Below are 23476 nucleotides of genomic sequence, written 5' to 3' on the forward strand. Positions count from 1 at the left end.
CACAGATGCGGGTCCGCCACTGATCAAGCTACTTACCTTCCCTGGGCCTCACTTTCCCCAGCTGGAATGATGCGGTTTGTGAGGGTTAAACGATCCAAGACTTGCAAAGTGCTTAGAACAATGCCAAAGGGCTAGTAGGTGTGAATAATCATTATTCAATAATCATTAATATTATCTTCTGGAGGGCAGTAGAATGTAGGACTCAGTTGCAGGGAGGGAGGCAAGAACTGATACATAGAAATTCTCCTTTTCTTAGTAATAAGAATGGACTGGAGATCCCTTAAAAGTATTAAAGGGGTACTTCTTCCTCTGTTTCTTTTGTGAGTGTGGGGATTGGCTGCTCAACAGAGGAAGGAAAAGGTAATGTCCTGACCAGAGCCAGGGAGTATTGGGCAATGCCCAGAACCCCTGCCCGGTGCGGTGCTGGGCAGGAAGGCCTGCCTCCTGGTCTGCCTTCAGTGACCCGGATTTAGAATAAAAATTTTTTTTTAAAGATAAGACATGAAAGACAGACTGAGAAAGCCTCTTGGTCAATGAGGCAGGCCTAACAGAGCCAACTTTTCTGATTGCCCAGTGAAAGCAGAGCTTTTTAAGCCCTGCCACTTTTTGGGCAGCCGCAGGCCTGGGAATGTCTAACCGTGGGGGCGGGGTGGGCTCCGCAGGAAAGCGCCTCCTGCTGCCAAGCTCCCTGCCCTCCCCCTTGCGCCCTCGCCCTCAGGCGCCCACACCTTCGCTGACGTCTGGCCCGCTGGTTGGCCAGCTGGCGGGGTGCGCCCCAGGTGGGGGTTCTGGGCCAGTGGAGTCTGGCTGCTCTAAAGATCACTGCAGAAATACCGCTTGGCCGAAGCCATCGCCTTTTGGAATTTGCCCTCTGCCCTGCCTTATCTCTGAGGGGTTGCTGGAATTTCTCTGTTGCTGGGAGTTTGGGGTTTTTTCGGGGGGGTTGTTTGCTTTTTCCTTTGGTGCTTGCAAAGGTAGGAAAGAACTTTTTGATTTCTATAACCTAAGCTTGTGGGAGGGCCCATTAAAGTTCATTACAACTTGACTGGTGCGGTGCAGTCTCTTCTAGCAAAGAAGAGATTCTGTTTGTGGGGGCTAGAGAAACTCCCAGTCTGAATAGGCAGGGAAGCAGAGGGGTGCCAGCAAATTGTGTGGAAAGTGACATCTCCGCTTCCGTGCGGGGCTGCACCCTGTGCCTCCCGGCACCCGGCTTAGTGGAGGCTCGGGCCCTTCCCCAGCTCAGCAGGAGGCCGGCTGTGTGGCCCTGGTCCTTCCGGGAGGATGAGAGTGGCTGGCTCCCCCGGTGATCCTGCGGATTGTCTAGGGGACATGGTGACTTGCGCTGAAATGCAGACTGCCCCACAGCTTCCTTCCTAACTGACACCACGAGGCATGGTGGAAAACGCATTTTAGTTAAACAAGTCACTCCTTCTGGGTCTGTAAGTAATTTTAAGCTCTGTTAAAAGTACACATTCCAGTTCATCAGATTTTCCTGAGAGGATCATGAAATCTTTGCTCAACCAGCTGGAAGGGCTCAGAGGAGGCAGCCTGGGACCTGACTTTGCTGGTCCTGGGGACGCGGGGATGGAGCCCAGGGTACAGTCCTGTGTTAACCGCCCCCAGCAGCAATTTCCTCCTCCAACAGACATTACTGTTGGGATGTGCTGTACCACTCGCCTTCTAAGCAGTCTTTTCTCTTAAAAACTTTCCATGATGCTGCCTAAAGGTTTTACGATTTAATGACATGTTTCTGCTCCACTTATCTTCTGCTTCAGAAATAAAGAGAAGAGCGGTAGCCAGCCAGCCTCCCTGGATCACATGCAGGACAGAAGAGCCTTATCCCTCAAAGCGCACCAGTCGGAAAGTTACCTGCCACTTGGTAGGTCTTTGGGACTTTTCTGGGAGGAGGGTGACAGTGTTAGCCTGATTTCCTTCAGGCTGTTTCCCTGCTCTGTCTGGTCCCCTGATGTGGGGACAACACAAGGCTGGAGGGTAAGGGGTTTGTGCAGCTGTATCCAGATGAGGTCCCTTTATGGGTGCTAGCTAGCTTTTCAGCCTCATAACAAACCTTCAGAGCGGGAATGATTATCCTCTTCTTGCTGAGGACACTGAGGCACAGAGGTGAAATAACCCATCCAGTTGCCCGTCTTGCCCGTGGTGAAGCCAGCATTTGAACCCAGGTTTTCTGACCCACGCTTACCCGCTAACTGGTAGCCTTCACGACAGAGGTGTGCTCTCTCTGTGCCCCCCGGGGGCGGAGGGGGCTGGCTCAGTGCTGGGCTTCCTGGGGGACCCCTCCTCCTCTCCATTCTCCGTTTGCAGCCAGAGAACGAGGAGCTGTGGGATGTGGGCAGACCTCGTAAGCAACTGTGTCAGTGAGTGATGTGGTGGTGGTTCATTATTTTTATAACTGACCTTCCTTGGGACAACGGGGTGATTTTCCTAATGCCCCTTGGTGAACCACTTCTATGTGGGTTAGCTCAGCATCTTGTTCCCCCCGTCCTGGGGTGCCTCTGGCTCTCCCTCAAGGCTGGCTGGATCCGCCCTGGCTGTGAGAGTGACTCAGGCCCTCATGCTATATGACTAAAGACTAGATTACTCACTGACCTCCAGGCGCCATGTCTTGTCCTGTTCTGACTGGACTAAGCTTCTCTGACCATAAAATGACACTGCAGCCCAGCTGCTGGAAGTCACTGGGATTTAGAATCCCCCCAGAAGTGGGGTGCAGCCAGCCAGCCCTGGAAATGCTCTGGACTGCGCTAGATTGGGCGTGGGGCAGTCCTACCGAGTTATCTTTGGGAAGTGAAAGTTGAAACCCAAGGGCATGAATGGAGAGCTGAAGTTGTCACTCCAGTTTTGCTTTGTGCTCCCCGAGCAGCTAAGCTTTTCCTGACCCTCTCTTTTCCTCCACAGGCTGTAAATTGCCCCCTCAGCCCCCAGGGGTGGACACAAGCCCCCGCCCAAACTCACCGGTGTTCAGGACGGGCAGCGAGCCCACCCTGAGCCCGGCATTGGTTCGGAGGGTCTCCTCGGACGCTAGGGCAGGGGAGGCCCTGAGGGGCTCAGACAGCCAGCTGTGCCCCAAGCCGCCGCCCAAGCCCTGCAAGGCACCCTTCCTCAAGGCTCCCCCGTCTCCATCCACCTGGCTCAACTCAGAGGCCAACTACTGTGAACTGAACCCAGCCTTCGCTGCGGGCTGCGACAGGGGGGCGAGGCCCCCCCTCTGTGCCCAGGACAGTTACGTGGAGCTGCTGACGGCCAAGCAGAACGGGGTGCCGGGTCCCCGGAACTCCGGCACCAACTACTTGATCCTCGACGATGACGGGGCAGGGCCTTGGGTGGCGCCGGCCGTGCAGACGGACCAGGGGCCAGAGGAGGATGAGGCCCAGTTTGTGCTGCCCCGTCTGGAGACGGCCTCCTCGTTCAGACCCAATGACTTTGAGTCGAAGCTCCTTCTTCCTGAGAACAAGCCCCTGGAAACAGCACTGCTGAAGCGGGCGAAAGAACTGTTCACTCAGCACGACCCCAAGGTCATTGCCCAGCACATGCTGAGCACGGACTGCGTGGTAAGTGGCCAGTCAGGTGAGCTTGGTTCTGGCTTCGGAATGTTTGGAAGGAGTTGGAAGGCTGGCCTCCCTCCACCTCACCCCTGAAATGCGTGGCTGGGAGAAAAAGTCAGAAGATAACCTGGGCGGGGATGTATTTAAAGGGTAGGAAGCACAGGCCTGGGACAACCTTTGCCCGGGCTAGAAGCTTGCGGAACTCCCCTCGGGCAGAAGGATGGCGGGCCTGTCCCGCCTCAGCTGGGTCAGAACTGGGAAAGTCAAGTCCAAGGAAAGAGGACTGTAGATGAAAATGTACTTTCTGGCGTCACAGAGCCCAGGTTATTTTTATTTTATTATACGTGATGCATTATATATACATATACACACCCAATGTATATTTATTGTTACTAAAATGGACTTAATAGACATTTTTAAATTTACCCTTGATTTTTTTCACAAGTAATACTTGGTCAATTTAGGAAAATTATAAAATACAGTTTAAGAGAAAAGAAAAAAATTATACAAAGTGTACTTTCTTGATGATCACCATGGTTAACATTTGCTCTGCAAACAGATACATGTAAATAATTTCATGCGCATGTATGTGTTTACCACAGGCCTAAACAGATGATTCTGTTTTATTGTATTTTTTTCTAAACATACTCTTTTAAACCCAGTGTCTTTGATCAAACAACATAGCATGACTATCTTTTCATGTGACTAAATATATGTTTACATCATCAATTTTGATAGGAAGCATTTCTTTTAGATATGGGCAGCTTTTGTTCATAAGTGACCCCATGGCAAGGTTATCCTTCGGACAGATCTTTCTAGAAAGCAAGTGTCTCAGGCTGGGAGGGGCTCATCCTACCCCTCAGTTATAGAGAGATCCGAGTGTTGGAGTGACAGGTAAGGCCTTAGTGAGATTTAAACCCCTTATTCATTTGTAGCTCATTAGTTAATTACCTTCAAAGTTCAGGGCCTGTCAAAGAACTGAATTTTCCTAAATACATTTCCTGGGTCATGACTCACGGCAGGAAATGTAGTCCCTGAGCACCCCGGGAAGTCCCTAGTTGACGGACCTCTTAGGGGGACAGAAGGCCTCTCAAAACAGCCTTGAGGAACTTGAAGCAGGTGCTAGCTGTTTTGGGCTCCACAAACCCAGCACCTGGAAGAGGCCTGGGTGATGGTCCCCGTGTGTGTGTGTTGGAAGGGCAGGGGCGCTCGCCCTGGGGAAAGAACCAGGAGAGGGGCAGTGCTAAAGAACGAGGATTTGTTCACATGGTGGGCTAGCTGTCCTTGGGCAGGGCTCACCGGTCATATTAAATGCTTACCTCACTTGAAAGCGGGCTAAATCCGTTTGGGCAGTAAGAGGATTTAAGATTCCTGTTCTGGTTGCTGGCCTGGGCCCTGGTATGCCAACAGGCCAGGAGTCTGGTGTGAGTCTGCCTGAGTTCTCCAGAGAGGAAGCTCCTTGGAGAAACATGGATCGGGATTGACAGAACAGCCTTATTCCCAGGAGGAAATGAATCCTTCTTCCCTGTGACTTCAGTGCTTGGAGGATCTAGGAGGGTCTAGGTGGAGGTGAAATGCCTGAATACCCTCTGGCAGGAGGGTCTAGAACGTTCCCACCACCTTGGCAGCCATGAATCTAGAGCTCAAATCTGTTCTCGACTGAAGGAACATGAAGCCTGCCCTTTTTCTTGTTTGGTTTCTTTCTTTGCATTTTGTGCTCCTGGTAGGACCCATCTCCCCTGTTTGCCTTTATTGTTATTTTTATTGTTTTTTTTTTAAAGATTTTGTTTATTTGACAGAGAAAGACAGCGAGAGAGGGAACACAAGCAGGGGGAGAGGGAGAGGGAGAAGCAGGCTTCCCGCGGAGCAGGGAGCCCGACATGGGGCTCCATCCCAGGACCCTGGGACCATGACCTGAGCCGAAGGCAGACGCTTAACGACTGAGCCACCCAGGTGCCCCCGTTTGCCTTTAGGCACCCCTGGAAGAAGGGGTGGGTAGAGCCCCCTGGCAGCAAGGAGGAGACCTGGAGCAGAAGTCCACCTGACTCTGCTCACCTTCAATCTCCAAGGGCAGGGCTGTTTATAGTCTCCCTCCCTCCCGAGTCCATTGCCATTTCCTTATTCTCTTCCTGGAACCACTGGCTTCAGGGCTTTGCCAACAACGCAGGCACAATCAGTGTCTCTGAGGGAAATAGACAGGCTGTTGTTACCCACTCCAGATGCAGTGACCACCAGACAGGGCCTATCAGAAGCTGAGAAGAGACACTGGACAGCATTTGGGCCCAAGGCTGGTTCCCACCCCATGTAGAGCCCGGGGCTGATGCCCAGGAAGGCTGTCATGACAGTGGGTGGTCCTGAGTGCCTCAAGGCTGCCCGTCCTGCAGTGTCCGGCCCCTCCTGGGCATGGTTGGGGTGGGCATCCACTGAGCCCCTCTCACCCTGCAAGTGGGCACCGCTCTGGCCTCACCCAGAGTGCAGCATGTCTCCTGCGGTATCATGCAGTATCTAGAAGTGGGGCCCAGTAGGTAAGAGTTGGCCTCTGGGGATGAAATCGCTGAGTCTAACCTCAGGCTCTCAACTTTCTGGTTCTTTCTGCCCCCACTATAAAAGTAAGAGAACCATACCAGCTACACAGGTGGTTGTGAGGACTAAGACCAAATAAAATAACTTATGTAGAGCCCTCCACACACCATGGCTGGCCCAGAATGAGGCTTAGGTGTTAGCGTTGGGTATTGAGCCTTGCTTGAGCACCTAACTGTGGGCCTGGCTGGGCTGTGGTGGGGGACGTGGGGGGTGACAGTGATACAGGACTTCAGACCACAGCCCAGGTGGGACATGCTCCTCAGGGGAAGGCACAGGAGCTGTGGGGCCTCTGAGGCAGGGTCTTGAACGTGGGGGAAGGACGAGGGATCAGGGAGGGGATGTCTGAGATGAGTTTTAAAGGCGGAATAGGAATTGACCAGACGAAGAATGCGAAAACCCCGGTCTTCTGGGTGGCAAGCAGCAGGTGCGCAGAGACTCTGCTGTCAAGGGTTTCGTGTACAGAGGACTCGCTGTGTGGGCAGTGAAGGTGGGGATGGGGTGGGGGGAGGGGAGGGACTCACAGGTCTTTCCTTGGATGCTAAGTCTCTCCTTCTGGGCTCATGCCAGGTTGTTGCTTCAAAGCTGCTTCAAAGCACTTTGCAGTTCAGTGAGGGAGACAGGCCCTTAAGTGCATAGAGCAGAGCAGAGTCCTGTGCTGAGGGCAGCAGAGATGGTGGGCCGAGCCAGGCAGTCTCTCTGCAGTTCAGAAGATCCCTTGGCAGCTGGGGGGAGGGCCAGGCCCCGCCAACACCCCCATAAACCACTGCAGCAGCTCCCTTGGGCAGTTTGGCAATCCTGCAGAGCGAGGGTAACTGAGATCAGAAGAGCAGAGCAGGGCTGGAATGCCTCATCGGGGAGCGCTGATGTTGCATGCCGGGTCCGTCTGATAGTAAATGCTCCAGAAGTGTCCATCCCTCCTCTCTGTCTCTGATCTGCATGGCTCTGGGCCTTTTCCCAGAGGCCCAAATCCAGGTTCTGCAGCATGAGCTCAGGATCCCCTTGTCCTTACCTCAGCTTTGGGGCAAGCAGGTGTCGGCGTATCCTGGCAAACCTCCAGGAATGTGACCAGGGGGTTGCGTGTTTGTACTGAAGTAACACCGACTTGGAGGCTTCTCTCTCAGAGCAGTGATCACTCGGGTCACTAGTGCTTCTGGCACAAAACTGGATTGTGTAATGAGCCTTTGAATCTCATTACACAGATGGTGTGTGAATTGGAGGGTGCCCACCACCCAGAGGCTGGGCTTGGAGCTTCTGATGGGGCAGCTGTCTAAACAAGCAAGCAAAGTGTGTGTGACCGCAGGTGGCTGGGGTATACATCTGGGCCGTCTGGCCATGGTCAAGGTGTAAATCCCTTTCCAGAGGGAAATTCTTCCCTGTTCTACATGCCAGTGGTTCACAACTCTTATTTTCAAATAGCTTTAAAGTCATTTGATCCTTTGCAAAGTCCTTGGGAGAGGCGAACTTAGCAGCTGCGTTAGAGAAGGGGATACTGAGGCCCAGAGAGCATAGTAGGAATCCTGCACTCTGCTTCCCAGTCTGCCCCTGGATAGCCAGTTCCTGCAGGTCCATTTCCTCAGGGCTGACAGTGGTTCCTTTGCTCAACCACAGAGGTTAAGGGTTAGCGTTAATAATATCAGCCAAACTTCAGATGTTTTTTGTGGCCTGTTATGAAGACATCTGGGCTGTTCTGACGCCTGGGATGATTATAGTCGAGGACAACTCCAGCAGATGGAGGAGAGGAATCGTCCTGTGCCGGCCACGTGTCCAGGGTCCGTTAGACGCACTGTGTCTGCTGGCTGCACCGTTAGACGTCAGTATGCTGCAAAGCGTCATTAGCCTGGTGCTCGAGAGGCAGTGAGTCGTTTGTAACAGTTCGAGGCAGCATGTATTAAATACAAATGGTCGGCTAATACCTGGTGCCGATGGCCTGTGATTACGCACTAGAAGCAAGACGGGAGAGCTGGCTAGGACAAACAAAGATTTTCTTTAAGGAAGGCCTCCTGGGGGAGAAAAGGGTGTGCTTGAGACCTCGGGTTTCAAATCACTCTACATGTTTCTAAAGGTTTCCAGACGTATGGTGCCTTGACTGAGCCCAGGAGAGGGGTAGTTAAGGATACCTTAACAGCCTGCCCGGCCGTTAAGTGAGGACACGACCAGCAGAGTCGGCAGCAGAGGCGCGGGTGCTCGGCCGCAGTCGCTGTCCCGGCCTGTGGTGGCCAGGAGCTGGGAGGGCGACGCCGTTCTCCTGCCGGCCAGAAACACCGGATCTGCAGATTCTGCAGGCCATGCTAGGTGCTTTCCTCCCCGGTCTTAGATTCCAGGGGTGTCCTAGAATCCTTGAGATCTCCTCTAAAAAACTGTGTGTGGGGACGCTGCTGCCCCAAACGAAACGCGGCATGTGCATCCACACTGTCCCAGTTCCGTGTGTTTCTTTTCACGAGCTGCGGTCGTGTCCGCAGCGAGCCCACTTCCCAATCCAGTCTGTTTCAGCCTGTGTTCTTGACAGGTTGCGAGGATACTTGAAGTGTCGGAAGAGATGAGGAAGAGCATGGGCGTGAGCTCAGGGCTGGAGCTTGTCACCTTGCCTTATGGCCACCAGCTGCGCCTGGACATAATTGAAAGGTGAGCAGTGCCGCCCCCTGCGTTTCGGGCCCATCGAACAGCAGCTTCCAGAACAGACCGACCCAGCCCGAGCCCTTCCCTTCTTCCGGAAGCCTTAGCCACAGAATTCCTAGAGAGGCACAAAGACATAGCACAGAGGAAGTCCGGGGAAAGAACACGCTCCTGTCCCTGCTCCAGGAGGGAGTGGAGGACAGAAGAGACCGCTGGCCCGCGCTAGCCCAAGTCACCCCTGCGCCGGCCTGGGCCCTGGCTGGGCGGACACCTCGCCACCCACAGCCCCACCTCCCTGAGCGGCCATTGCTCTGTCTCTCTGGAGTTCAGGATCGCACTAGGAATAAGTGGGAGTTCGTGGGAAGGGTTGGGAAGAACAGAGTCTGAACAGTGTTTTCTTTGAGAGGCGGGCAGCGGACGGTGGTGCTCAGGCCCCCTGGCCTCTGCGGCGTTCACTGCCCCCTTCTCCCAGTCTCCTGAAAAAGCCCGCGGAAACCCACCTGCCGGAGCGCTGAAGGCCTAGAAATTAAAAAGACAGAAAGAGCGAGGCATGTTTTTAAAAGAAGTGCTAGGCTAGATGCCCATATCGCCGCAGACATTGGACTTGACACACATGGAAAGACCATTGATTTTGGGCAAGACTGTCTTGTTATCTTAAGTATCCTGTTTTTTCCAGCCAATTTCCTAATTGTCATGACACAAACGTGGGTTGTAATGGACACACGGACATTCTAGGTCTTTAGTGCTGTCCAGGCCATCCTCTGTGGCGGCTGAAATGTTTTTAGCTCATGACAGTAGCCACTAACCACAGGGGACTATCGAGAGCTTGGAATGTGGCAATGGAGGGACACACTGTTGTATTTTACTGTTTGCTGCTTAAATAGCCATATGTGGCTGGTGGACAACGCAGTCCTAGGAGGTCAGCCCCTAGAAAGTAAACGGTGCATTTCAGGGAGCCTGGGGGATCTGCCACTTTCAAGGTTCCCTGGCCAGAAAGCAGATGAGCCGGCCCCCATACCGCCATGACTCTGGTTCCCAGCCACAGAGAGAAAACACCCGGAATGCCGAATGAAAGGCTTCTGGGAGGCAGGAGGTTAGGAAATGGTCCTTGGCTTTGTTCAAGCATCCTTGTTGTTTAATGCCTTTGGAGAATTGTGTGAATTTTCCTCCTTTTCCTACAGGCTTTCCTAGATTCTAGCCTCTCTCTGCAGGCACCCTCTCCCCTCCCCAAGCCCCAGGGGCCTGCTTCTCCGCTCCGCTAGCTTTGCCCTCTGTTGTTGCTGGGCCAGCGGTCACCGTTACAACAGAGGTGAGCCGTGCTGCCACGCGGCCCCATTCCTCATGCAAGGCACGTTGGCGCAAATCCCCCAGGTTGCAGGCCTTACTTTATCCCTGCCGTTGGGTATGTTGGACGTGCACTCAGGCCCCGGTGGAGGTTGGCCAGCTGGGGGCTCCTCAGGGCTGTTTTCTGACTTCCTTGCCTGTCTACATCTGTTTCCTCTTTCTCCTGATCGCCACTTCCCTGGGAACTCTCTCCTCGCTGTGCTTCCTGGCCAGGGCTGACCTGGGGGACCTGCCTCCTAGAGCCTGGGGAGCAGGTTTCTTCCTTACAGCCTGTGTACTAAATAAAGGCCAAGGTGATAGCCATTTCGAAGGGTCAGATGACATCATCTTCTTGTGTTTGAGAATCGGATACAGACCACTCTTTATTTTTAGCTTACCACCTCACCCCTCCCAGGCCTGCTGAGTGGAGATGTCCTTTGTATAACATTCAGTGCCTCTTCTTGCCTCAGACCTGCCATGCTGAGTAGTTTTTCCTATAGTGCTGTATGAGGGAGGTTTTAGGCACAGGGTGGTTGAATGAATGGATAGAATTACTCCGTTAACCACTGACATGATGCCAGAGGAGTAGAGAACCTGTCTTTTATTAAGGGCCGTTTAAAACACAGGAAAAAAACAGTGAACAGAAGAATCAATTGACGGCAACACGGGAAGCCAGTTTACTGTCAGGTAAAAGAAACATTGGAAATGCTCAGCTCAACCTTAACACTTTGCAATTAATAAGCAAGAAAACTCTTCAATAAATTCAGCAGGCAATAAAAATATACTTTGTTAGAATCCATTTATGAAGACCTCAGGAAGAAGAAAGAAAAAAAGTAGATAGAGACAGACTGACAAAATGGACCAGGATGCAGAGCAAGTTGTGCACATAGAGACAGTTGTGGTCACAACCACCCTTTGCTAGGGTCCTATCAGCAACGGGCACTCTAGTGATTCTGACACCCCCACACCCTCTCTCTTTCTCACAACAACCCTTGCTCCCATTTTTACAGTGAAGAAATGGAGGAGTGGAGCAGTTAGGTAACAACCTGTGGTCACACACACACACACACACACACACACACACACACTCAGAGACAGCTGAGCTCATCACGTATTTCATAATCGCTAGAGAAAGTGGTAGGGCTAGCCACTTGATGAATCATACCACCGTTGGCTCAAGGCACTGAGAGCCCACCACTGTGGGCCTCTGTGGGCAGAGAAGAGTATGGCCATGGAGTGACATCCTTGGCTGTGAACTTTGAGAACAAGATGCCCCAGAGTGTCAAAGCCATGTTGTATTTTGGTAACCATACCTGTGGATGGGGGCTTTACCTCTGGCACTGGTACCATGGCCTGAGGGAAAGTTCATGGAGGCCATTCTGGCCCAGTGCAGTCAACTCTCTGGTCCTGACTAAGAGAAGGAAAGGATTGCGGTCTGTGCCGCCTGCCATTAGCAGAGACTGCTCTGCGACCCCGTTCACATTAGTCCCATTGTCATGTGGAGAAAAGATCCCTCTGCTTCCTGTTGTGGGTCTGTGAGCTTGATCCGGGTAGTACAGGATGTGAAAAGCGAGGATTGTTGGCAGATACAAGATTTCTCTTTTATTAGAGTCTAACTTGACAGGGAAATTCCTGTCGGTCAGCCATGCAGTCTTTGTCCACATCTCCATTCACCTTCTGGCCTCTTGACCAGAGCCACAGACTCTCCATTCTTAGTTCCTCATTCCTTCTTAAGTTCCGAGACCCGTGTCTTCGTCTTGGGTCAAGCATATGCTCTCATTTTTCTGTTCCTTCCCTTCCCCAGTCCAGGGTGCACAGTGGAGGTGGCCCAGGGCTTCCCTGAGGATGGGATTTCCCAGCGTGTTGAGGGACCGGGGGTCTCCCCAGACCTCTTGTGGTGGAAGGTACAAGGAGCCCCGTGTACTTCTGAGTAGCTTCACCCCAGGAGGACCTCTTCGGGCTCCAGATGCAGGGCCGAACGTGGCCCTGTCCTGTGGCATCTGTCCTTTCTGACTCTAAACAGTGCATCCTCTGAGGCCTAGCCTGGGCCCTGCTGCTGTCAGCCTGTGGGCGGGGGGGGCGGGTCTCACCATTGAAATCGGCCACTAGCTGCCAGCGCATCACAAGGCGAAATGGCAAACAGCACAAATCGAGTCCTTTTCCAGGCTGGTTTGCGTTCCTTTCCCCCTAGTCCTATCTGCCCTGGGCCTGACCACTGATCTCCTCCCTCCCAGACACAACACGATGGCCATCGGCATCGCAGTGGACATTCTGGGCTGCACGGGCACTCTGGAGGACCGAGCGGCCACCCTCAATAGGATCATCCAGGTGGCGGTGGAACTGAAAGACTCCATGGGGGACCTCTATTCTTTCTCGGCCATCATGAAAGCCCTGGAAATGCCGCAGGTAAATTGCCCCTGGATCGGTGCACCCTGCGTGCCTGTGTGGACTTCTGAGTTCTGAAAGGGGGTCTGCAAGCCCAGGCTTAGGAAACCACCCACGCTTTTAGTCGATCTCAAAAGGTAGACTATATCTTAGTGAAAGCAACTTTGGTTAGGGGGCAATCCAAAGCAGTGTCTTGAGTGTTTCAGCTCTGTTGTTTTTTTTTAAAAAACTGGATCATTGTCGACAGTGCACACTTTCTCTTTGGTGTTTTAAGAAGAGCCATCCTCAAGAATGATTGGTTTTCCTTAAGAGCCAATTAGCAGATACGTCTGGCTAATGTGTGTCGTAACAGAAAAGAGACTGTTCCATCTGCATCACCAGACATTTGGGGAGCTTATCTCTGAGGATCCCCAGGGTGGTTTGTCTCAAAATTATATTCCTTGGGTCACCTAAAACAGACTTCTGTTAAACAATTCAGATTTCTAGCCCATCTGCCATTTAACCCCCTAATTAGAGTTTCTGAAGTTGGGCGCTTTGAATTTATCTGCTTGGATGGGCTGTTTTTAGAATGAGTGTCAAACCTGAAAGCCTGTATTTAAAATCAGATGGATGGACCTTATAGAGGAAAGTCATTCTGTCATCTTGATTGCCCAGAGTCAGCGTTCCCATTTCTGTTCTGCCCCACAAGCCCTAGATGTTTGTAATCTCGCCCTCAGGGGCCTCCAGTCCTATAAACCCAGTCTGCAACCGGTAATACCAGAACCACTGGTCATTTAGCTTGGCTCTTTGCTAACTACAGACTGTCTCTGAAAGCCTGCTGGGGGGCGCTCACTGAAAAGACCCCGCAGTCACATGTCCTGCAAGTCAGAGCATGTTAGGAACCTCATTTCCTGGCATTAAAGCAAGGTCACCTTAAAGACAAGCTGAACAACTTAGGGCCTTCACCAGGAAATTTTGAGGGGAATCAATTCCAACTACAATATCCTAAGAGTTTGAAAACTCCTTAATGCACTGGAATTTTGTAGGATCCATATTTGAAATAAGCAAATCCAGCTGTATTTTCATGATATACGGACTCCTGTAATAACAGGGGTTATAATTTTTCATTCACGTGTTTTTAATTTGCATCATGTTTATTTCTTCTTATCCCAAACGGCCTCTAAATTTGGAAGGCCGAGGCACCAGGCTAAGCTGTGTGTAGCCCTCCAGCCCAGAGCTTCCTCTGAGAGTAGTGAAGAGGAGGTTTGTGGGATCATGTGCTTGCCATCCATGACCTCACACCCGGGTTAGGGACTTCTCCCAGCGCACCTTAATGTGCCTGTGCGGGGGGGGGAGGCTCCCTCACCTCCTGCAGCCTCAGACTCTTCCCTGCTGGGGCACCTCAGCAAGGAGGGCATGCAGTCCTCCAGGGTATTCCGGCCCCCACAGTGAGCTAGGGCACTGCGGCGGGGAGGGAGGTGGCAGACCCAGGGAAGGCTGAGGGGAATCACATCACTCCTGTGTGTCATTGTCCCCATGTGATCCTCTACTCCCGGCTCACGTGCCTTCTCTTCTCAGCTTCTAGTATCAAGAAAGAGCACCCAGCAGATGGGCCCAGATGAGAGGCCAGGGCTGCTTTGGGAAAGGCAGATGCTTCAGGGAGGGGAAGAGAACGGACAGTGAGAAGAGAGAGGTGCATGGGGTGGGGGTGGGGGTGGGGGTGGGGGAGGATGGCCAGAGGAAGACAAGTTGCCTCCTTTCTGTCCCAGCAGACCTGCTGGTGCCAGTTGCTTCTCCCCTTCCTCTGGGAAGATGCAGCTCTTAAAGGCCAAGGGAATCAGTCTCTCCTCTGTCACTTACCAGCTATAAAACCTGGAGCGAGTTAACTGTTTGCTTCTGGTTTCTGATCTGTAAAATGAGGCCAAAATACTGCCTCACAGGGCATTGGAGGATTAAATGAAATTCTTCAAATACCCGACAGAGAGTTGACGCTCATTCCCCAAATATTAGTGCCCTTCCTCTTTCTTGTTTCACGTAAAAGAAACTTCAGACACTCGGGCTTGCTGGTTTTATGGTGTACGTGGGGGTTGTCTGGGGGCAGTCAGAGGCAGTGGCATATGTCAGCATTGACTAAATTGTGCTAAAAGAAAGAAAAGGAGCGAGTAGAGTGGCATTGTGTGGTCTGGGCAGTCTTCTGTGTGTCTCAGACATTATTACGAGGAAATGAAAATGCTAGGAAATGTATTCCTACATGCTTTCATCAGTGTAATCTCTGTGGACAGTTGGCAATTCCCATCAATGTTTAAAATACGTGTATTCTTTGACCCAGTAGTTCCTTCTGGAAATTTATCCTCCAGATATTTTCACACACATACACATTTGCAAAATCTTCCCAAGGTAATTTCATAATGGAAAAAAAATTTGTAAAACTCTTCTCTATGGGAGACTAGGTAAACTTTAGTTTATCAATAAACTGGAACATCATACAGAAGTTTAACAAAATAAGGCTGTTCTTTGCTGTTTTATACGTACTTGAATGATTTCCAGGCAAAAAACTGAAAAATGTGTAAAGTATGATATGCCCTTTATTTTAAAAGTCGTATATATGTGTGTATGCACAGATACATGGACACATAGAAGAAACTGATGAGTTGGCTCTGGGATGGGCCATTAGAACAATACAGAATGGAGGGGCAGGGCAGGGATTAGCCTTTCTCTATACACTGCTTTCAACTGCTTTGACTTGATTTTAAAAAGAGCCTCTTCCAGAATGATAACACCTTTCTTTCTTCCAGATCACAAGGTTAGAAAAAACGTGGACTGCCCTGAGGCACCAGTACACCCAAACTGCTATCCTCTATGAAAAACAGCTGAAGCCTTTCAGCAAGATCCTGCATGAAGGCCGAGGTGAGCACAGGGTCAGCACAAGTGGGCATGGTGGCCGCCCCACGTGTGTTGGTGAGACCATTAGGCCCAATCTGCTCTGCTTTGATCAAAGCCTTTAGCAGGACATTTCTCGGAGATATCTGTAGGACTGTTGATGAATCATCAGGCTTTCATCAGATGACAGCGTCATTTCTAGAAGAACTACAGTTGCTAAAACAGGACATGGGCTACCAGTCACCTTACTCTGTGCTTACCTTTCTTAATTGAGGTGTAATGTATGTAACATTACATTAGTTGTTGGTGGATGATGTAATGAGTCAATATTTTTATATACTACAAAATGATCACAAGCTAATTAACATCCACATCATATACAATTACAAAATTTTTCTTTCTTGTGATGAGTGCTCTCAAGATCCACTCTCTGGGCTACATTCAAACATGCAGTGCAGTATTATTAACTATAGTCACTGCACTGAACATTACCTCCCCACGACTTACTCACTTTATACCTGGAAATTTGTAGCTTTTGACCCTCTCCACCCACTTTGCCCACCCTTGACCCCCAGCCTCAAGCTGTTCTCTATGTCCGTGAGCTGAGGGGTTTTGGTTTTTGCTTTTTAGATTCCACATACAAGTGAGATCACTTCTTTTTGTGATATATTTCACTTAGCAGAATGCCCTCAAGGTGCATTCATTTTGTCCAACAGCAGGATTTCATTTCTTATGGCTGAATAATCCATTGTGTGTGCATGTGTATGTGTGTGTAGTTATATGTATAAGTATCCCACATTATCCATTCCTCCATTGGTGGACACTGGTTGTTTCCATATCTTGGCTATTGTAAATAATGCAGTGAATGTGGGGTGCAGATATTTTTTTTGAGTATTTTTGTTTTCTTCAGATAAATAGCCAGAAGTGGAACTGTTCGATAATATGATAGTTCCATTTTTAATTTTTTGAAGACTCCCCATACTGTTTTCTCTAGTGGCTGTGCTAGTATACATGCCTGCCTACAGTGCACAAGTGTTCTCTTTTCTCCACATCCTTTCCGACATTTGCTATTTCCTGTCTTTTTGCTGTAGCCATTCTAATAGGTGTGAGGTGGTATCTCATTGTGGTTTTGATTTGCATTGCCCTCATGTTGAGAACCTTTCCATGTGCCTGTTAATTATCTGCATCTCCCTGGCAAGATGTCTATTCAGATCGTCTGCCTTTTTCATTGGATTTTTTTTTCTATTGACTTATGTGAGTTTTTTTATATATTTTGGATTTTAACCCCTTATCAGATAGATGATTTGCAAATATTTTCTCCCATTCAGTAGTTTGCCTTTACATTTTGTTGATGGTTTTCTTGGTTGTGCAGAAGTTTTTTAGTTGGATGTAGTCCTACTTACTGATTTTTGCCTTTGCTGTCTTTGCTTTTGGTGCCAGAAAAAAAAATCATCACCATAACAAATGTCAGGGAGCTTCTGCCTATGTTTTCTTCTAAGAGTTCTGTGGTTTCAGGTCTCACATTCAAGTGTTGAATCCATTTTGAGTTGATATTTGTGTGGTGTAAGGTAGCGCTCCATTTTCTTTATTTTACATGTGGCTCTCCAGTTTTCCCAGCACCATTTATTGAAGAGACTGTCCTTTCCCCACTGTATGTTCTTGGATCCTTTGTCATAAATAAATTGGCCGTAGATGCATGGGTTTATTTCTGGGCTCTCAATTCTGTTTCATTGATGTAGATGTCTATTTTTATGCTAATACCATACTGTTTTGATTACTATAGCTTTAGAATCTAGTTTGAAACCAAGGAGCATGATGCCTCTGGCTTTGTTCTTCTTTCTCCAAACTCCTTTGGCTATTCAGGGTCTTCTGTGGTCCCCCCATATTTTAGGATTGTTTGTTCTATTTCTGTGAAAAATGCCATTGGAATTTTATAAGGATTGCATTGAATCTGTGGATTGCTTTAGGTAATATGGACATTTTAACAATATTAACTCTTCCAAACCACAGATATAGAATATCTTTCCATTTGTTTGTGTCTTCAATTTTTTTCATCAGTGTCAGATAGTTTTCAGTATATAGGGCTTTCAGCTCCTTGGTTAAATTTATTTCTAGGTATTTTATTCTTTTTCATGTAACTGTAAATGGGATTTTTTAAATTTCTCCTTCTGATAGTTTGTTGTTAGTGTATAGACATGCGCAGACTTTTGTATATTTTGTATTGTGCAACTTGACTGAATTTGTGTATTAGTTCTGATATGTCACCTACAAATAGTGACAGTTTTACTTCTTTCCAATTTGTATGCCTTTTATTTTTTTCTTGCCCATTTGCTCTGTCTAGGACATCCAATAATAATATTGGATAAAAGTGGTGAGAGTGGGCATCCTTGTCTTGAAATTGATCCTAGAAAAAAAGCTTTCAGCTTTTCAACCTTGAGTATTAGCTGTGGGTTTGTCAGATATGAACTTTATTATGTTATGATATGAGGTATGTTCCTTCTATACCTATTTTGTTGAGAGTTATCATAAATGGATGTTGAATTTTGTCAAATCCTTTAAGTTGATCGTATGATTTTTTTTATTTGATTTTATTTGAGAGAACACACGAGCAGTGGGGAGGGGCAGAGGGAGAGGGAGAAACAGACGTCTCACTGAGCATGGAGCCCGATGCAGGACTCGATCCCAGGACTTCCAGATCATGACCTGAGCCAAAGGCATACACTTAACAGACTGAGCCACCCAGGCGTCCCTGTATTCTGTTGCTTTTGGATGGAATACTCTGTAGTATATATTTGTGAAGTCCATCTGGTCTAACATGTTGTTAAGGCCAATATTTCCTTACTGATTTTGTCTGGATGATCTATCCAGTAAGTGGAGTATTAAAGTCTTCTGTTATTAGAGCGCCTGGGTGGCTCAGTCATTAAGCATCTGCCTTCGGCTCGGGTCATGGTCCCAGGGTTCTGGGATTGAGCCCCATGTCAGGCTCCTTGCTCAGCAGGGAACCTGCTTCTCCCTCTCCCTCTGCCCCTGCTTGTGTTTCCTCTCTCGCTGTCTCTCCCTCTGTGTCAAATAAATTAAAAAAAAAAAAATCTTAAAAAAAATAGTCTTATTATTGTGGTGTTGTCTGTTTCTTTAGGTCTGTTACTATTTGCTTTATATATTTAGGTGCTTCTATGTTGGGTAGATAAATATTTACAAATGTTATATTCTCTTATTGGATTGACCTCTTTATGTAATGCTCTTTTTTTGTTTCTTATTACAGTCTTTGTTTTGAAGTCTATTTTGTTTGATAAAGTATAGCTACTCAGGCTTTCTTGTGGTTTCCACTAGCATGATTATCTTTTTCCATCTCTTCTCTTTCAGTCTGTGTGTGTTTCTTGTATCTGAACTTAGTCTCTTGTAGGAAGCATAAAGATGGGTCTTTTTTTATCCAGTCAGTTACTGTATGTCTTGATTGGGAAATTTAGTCCATTTACATTTAAATGCTGATAGGTATGTACTTCTTGCCATTTTGTTCATTGTTTTCTGGCTATTTTATCCTTCCTCTCTACTCATTTCTTCCCTTGTTCTCTTCCTTTGTAGCTTGATGATTTTCTTTAGTGCTATGCATGGATTCCTTTCTCTTTATCTTCTGTGTATCTACTGTAGGTTTTTGCTTTGTGGTTACCGTGAGGCTTACATATAACAACTTATAACAGTCTATTATTGAAGTTGATACCAAGTTAAGTTTGAATGCATTCTAAATCTGTACATTTTTACTCCCCACAACATTTTGTTTCTGATGCCACATTTTACATCTTTTTATGTTTCCTAATTATTGTAGTTAGGTTTACCACTTTTGTCTTTTAACCTTCATACTAGCATTGTAAGTAATTAATCTACTTTTACTGTCTCTTTACTTTTACCAGTGAAATATGTATTTTTACGTTTTGTTACTAATTAACGCCCTTTCGTTCCAGCTTGCAGAAGTCCCTTTAACATTTCTTATACAGCCAGTTTAGTAGTAATGAACCCCTTTATCTTTTATTTGTTGAGAAAACTCTTTATTTCTCCTCCAATTCTGAATGATAGTGTTGCCAGATAGAGTATTCTTGGTTGGAATCTTTTTTCCTTTAGCACTTTGAATATATTGTGCCAGTCCCTTCTGTCCTCTAGAGTTTCTGCTGAAAAATCTGCTGGTAGAGTCTTATGGTGGTTCCTCTGTACATTACAGGTTGTTTTGTCTTCTTGCTTTTAAGATATTTTCCTTTTCTTTAACTTTTGACATTTTAATTATAATGTGTGTTGGTGTGGATCTTATTTGTAACTCTCTGGGCTTTCCTGGATCTGGGTCTATTCCTTAGGGAGGTTTTCAGTCTCTTTCTTTTTTCTTCTAGGACCCCTATAATGCAAATGTTAGTTTAAGGGACTTATGGAACATCATTAAGAAGACTGTCTTCACTTTTTTCATTCTTTTTTACTGCTCTGATTGTATGAGTTCCATTATCTTGTCTTTGAGTTCATTAATCCTTTCTTCTGCTTCATCTAGTCTGTTAAACTCTCTACTACAATTTTCAGTTCAGTTGTTTTCTTCAGCTCTGTGACTTCTATTTGGTACTCTTATATTTTCTATCTCTTGAAGTTCTCGCTGTGTTTATCCTTTTCCCAAATTCAGTGAGCATCTTTATGACCATTATTTTGAACTCTTTATCAAGTAATTACCTATTGCCATTTCATTAAGGATTTTTCTGAGGTTTTCTCTTATTCTTTCATTTGGAACATATTCCTGTTTCTTCATTTTGCTTGACTCTTTGTGTTGGTGTCTGCGCATTAAACAGCCACCTCTCCCAGGCTTAAAGTGGCCTCACGTAGGAAATGAACCTTATCATTCAACTATGATCTAGTTCTTGGTCATCTCCCTAACCTTTGTGATTGTCTAAGCAGTCTTTTATTTTTAATGGCTCTCAGTAGTTGAGGATATGCCAAGACCTGTCAATGTCCCAAAGGGGAGGGTCTCAGCCAGTTCCTTGATTCAGGCCAGTTGGAAGCCAGACCCTCAGGCATTAGTTTTAATTATGAAAATATATATAGTCCTGTGGGAATGCAAGCATAAGCCCCACTGGCCATCAGAGCCAGGTGATGTGGAGGTGTCCCGTGGATGGCAGTTGCAAAAAAAAAAAAACAAAACAAAACTTCAAACAAGCGTATTAGCTAGCTCCCTTCTAGGCAGTATCAGGAAGCAGCAAGGCAGAGGGAGAGTGCAAAGATGGTGCCCACCAGCCTACATTACCTGAAAGCATCTCTGTAGGCCCCCGGTTGTGTGCCAAAAGTGAAGCCTTCCTCTCGGGCTAAAGTTACAGGACAAGCAAATAGGCCTCTTTCACAGAAAGACTGGGGTGTGTTTCAGTCTGCTGTCTTTGCAGCGCCCTGGGGGTGCCTGCATAGAACTGTGTTTCCAGTTGTTACAGTTCTGTGAGACACAGGATCACAGTTCCCCTAGCCTTCACAGCCAGGTGATCAAGAGTGTATCATGGGGAGCACCCGCAAAAACTGAGGCACCAAATGTGTGTAAAAGCTCCCCTCTGAAGATAGTGGCACTGTGCAGTTTGGCAGAGGGAGAGCATATAGATGGCACCTGCTGGCTGGAATAAGGCAAAGAAAGAGCATGAAGATGGTGCCTGCCAGCCAGCGGGCCCCTAGATGTGTGCTAAATTAGCCTGCCCCTCCAGTCAACGCTTCAAGATTAGCAAATGAGCTCCTCTCAGTCCACTGCCTCCGTGCTGAGCTCTGGTGCAGGTGGAGCCCTTTAAGAGCCTTTCTTAGTTTGTTACAGTCCGTGGGTCTCATGGATGTGACAGGGTTGATTTTCAAAGCTAGATGTTTTAGGGGCTTATCTCTTAGGTGCAGGTTTTAAAGTTGGGGTGTCTAATGTGGGGTTCAAACCCTTCATTCCTCAGTGAGAAAGCTCCAAGTTTTGAGTTCTCTCCCAGTAGTGCCAGAATTGAGGTTTATGGCGAGATTGGGTCCTGGCCTCTCCTACCTGCTTTGATGTGGGCCTTGTTTACCCGCTGTGTAGGAGTTGCTCAGTTTTTAGGGTTTTTTCAGAGGAAGTTCCATATTTAGCTGCAGATTCGGTGTGTCCACTGGGGGAGGGGAGCACAGGCTCTTCCTATGTCACCATCTTGAATTGGAACTCTCTTTAACTTTGAAAAAAAAATACAACATGGAAAACTTTACCCCATTTTTCAGAGTCTACGTGTGTTCCCCCCAACAAAATATCAGTCCCCCTATTGATGCCTCTTGTGACCTTGATGGAGCGCCAGGCTGTCACTTTTGAAGGAACTGACATGTGGGAAAAAAATGACGAAAGCTGTGAGATTATGCTGAACCACTTGGCCACAGCCCGGCTCATGGCAGAAACTGCAGACAGCTACCGGATGAACGCTGAGAGGGTCCTGGAAGGTAAGAGCTGTTTTCTGCAAGCTGCTCCCTACTCTGCATAATAATTAGAATGAAGGAACAAAGAGCATGGATGCTCTCAGGAAAAGACAAAGTAGGTAAGATTAAGGCATGGAATTCCCTTTCTTATGATTGATCATTATTTCCTCTTAGTCCCTAAGTGACTTGAGAATCCTGTTTCTCCTTCTCTGTGTGTTCTGTTGTGTCAGTGGCACAGAATAAACTGAGAGGGTCAAGAAGGAAGTGGTCAGCCCGCCTACCATTAGTACTTCTGATTGGAGCTATGTGAAGGTGGGCTAACAGAAGGAGTTAGAGTTCTATGTGACTTCATTTATCCGCATTCATATTTCTTCCCACATTGGGAGGTGAGCTCCCCTGCTTTTAGCAGCAGAGGGTCCAACACAGGCAAAGGCACTGCTGAGAGAGCTGTGAGAAAAGTATAAACCACCAGTACTCAGGTTTGGATTAGTGTAAAGTGTGTCTTAAGGAATGACCAACTAGGCTGAAGGAGGGGGATATAGCTGGGAAGGCCTTCCATGCAGGACTCTGGCTGAGGAAGAGCCTGTGAAGGGTTTTAAACATGGGATAGTGTCATGACGTGGGCAGATTTATGTTTTAAATACGGCATCTGTTTGTGGGAGGGCTCAAGGCTTGCAGGCAAAAAGATCATTTAGGAAGCAAGATAAGAAGGAGGGCTTTACCCAAGATGGTATCAGGAATGATTATTTTCTCTTCTTCACTGTATTTTTAAAATTCTTCAAGGGCCCAAAGTTTCACCCACAAGGTTAAGAAAGAACTACATAGGGCAGGAGAGGCCTATTTATTTCATCCTAAAACAAAGTTGTTGCTCCAGAACCAGAATTTGGGACTAAACAGTTGACACGCTATCTGCTGTAGGTTTAAGAACTACACACCTCTTTCAATTTTTATCTCAGAAAGTTATCTAGGGTTGGCAGTGTAGGATTCAGAAAATAAACCACCTAATTTCAATTCCCCAGATATTAGAGTGCCTGCTTATACAAGCTAATAACTATATTACGTTGGATGTTGCCTAAGCCAATATATTAGGATGGGTTTTGAGAAAAGGGTTTTAAGCTGCTTTATAGCAAATCACTTTAAAGGTATCTAATGGCATTTCTCAGTTAATCCTGCTACAGGTTTATGTAGCAAGTTTCCACTGCTGGAAGTAACTATGACCCCAGTAAGGGTAGAGATTTTCACACCAATATATACCCAGCCCAAGACAGGGACTCAAAGCATTTTAATTCAATGATTGGAAGTCATTGTCGAGCCTCTGGTGTGTTATCTGTCAAAGATATTCTGGCATCACAGGAAAAGTTGGAGTGGAGGGCTTCTATTATTTTCTCAGAAAGATCCTATAAATCTAGATGGTAGAAACAGATTTAAGGACAGAGCAGATTAATCCAGCAGGAACCAAGGATGAGAACCACGTGCCTGTATGACTCTTTGTCTGGAGTTTTCTACCTCTCAAATAGTTGACTGAATATCCTTGGCTTTAAGTAGACAGATCTTCTCTTACGTTACAGAAAAGAGTCATGAAACAGATCACGCATATATGGCTGTCCATATATTTTTGAGAATGGTGCCAATGTAATTCATTGGATATAGTCTTTCAACAAATGGTGTTGGAATTATTGGCTATGCTAGGCAAAAGAAAAAATGAATCCTGGGCGCCTAGGTGGCTCAGTCGTTTA

The 23476-nt window shown here is 47.6% G+C and overlaps 1 protein-coding gene across 3 annotated transcripts in view; it reads left to right on the top strand.

Annotated features, from left to right (window-relative positions):
- Positions 1-23476, top strand: part of BCAR3 (BCAR3 adaptor protein, NSP family member) — a 110785-nt gene that overhangs the window by 85006 nt on the left and 2303 nt on the right. For 2 of the 3 annotated variants that reach the window (XM_025872222.2, XM_025872223.2), the window contains 6 exons: positions 1776-1879; positions 2914-3566; positions 8650-8765; positions 12314-12485; positions 15239-15350; positions 21552-21764. In XM_025872222.2, coding sequence (XP_025728007.1) covers positions 1776-1879; positions 2914-3566; positions 8650-8765; positions 12314-12485; positions 15239-15350; positions 21552-21764 — 1370 coding nt within the window. Of the gene's footprint in view, positions 1-758; positions 975-1775; positions 1880-2913; positions 3567-8649; positions 8766-12313; positions 12486-15238; positions 15351-21551; positions 21765-23476 lie in introns of those variants that run through there. The other variant, XM_025872225.2, reaches the window with a different exon arrangement.

The sequence above is a fragment of the Callorhinus ursinus genome, unplaced genomic scaffold (assembly GCF_003265705.2).
Source record: "Callorhinus ursinus isolate GAN/ISIS: 27379988/994484 unplaced genomic scaffold, GSC_fseal_2.0 scaffold9, whole genome shotgun sequence".
Taxonomy (NCBI): Eukaryota; Metazoa; Chordata; class Mammalia; order Carnivora; family Otariidae; genus Callorhinus; species Callorhinus ursinus.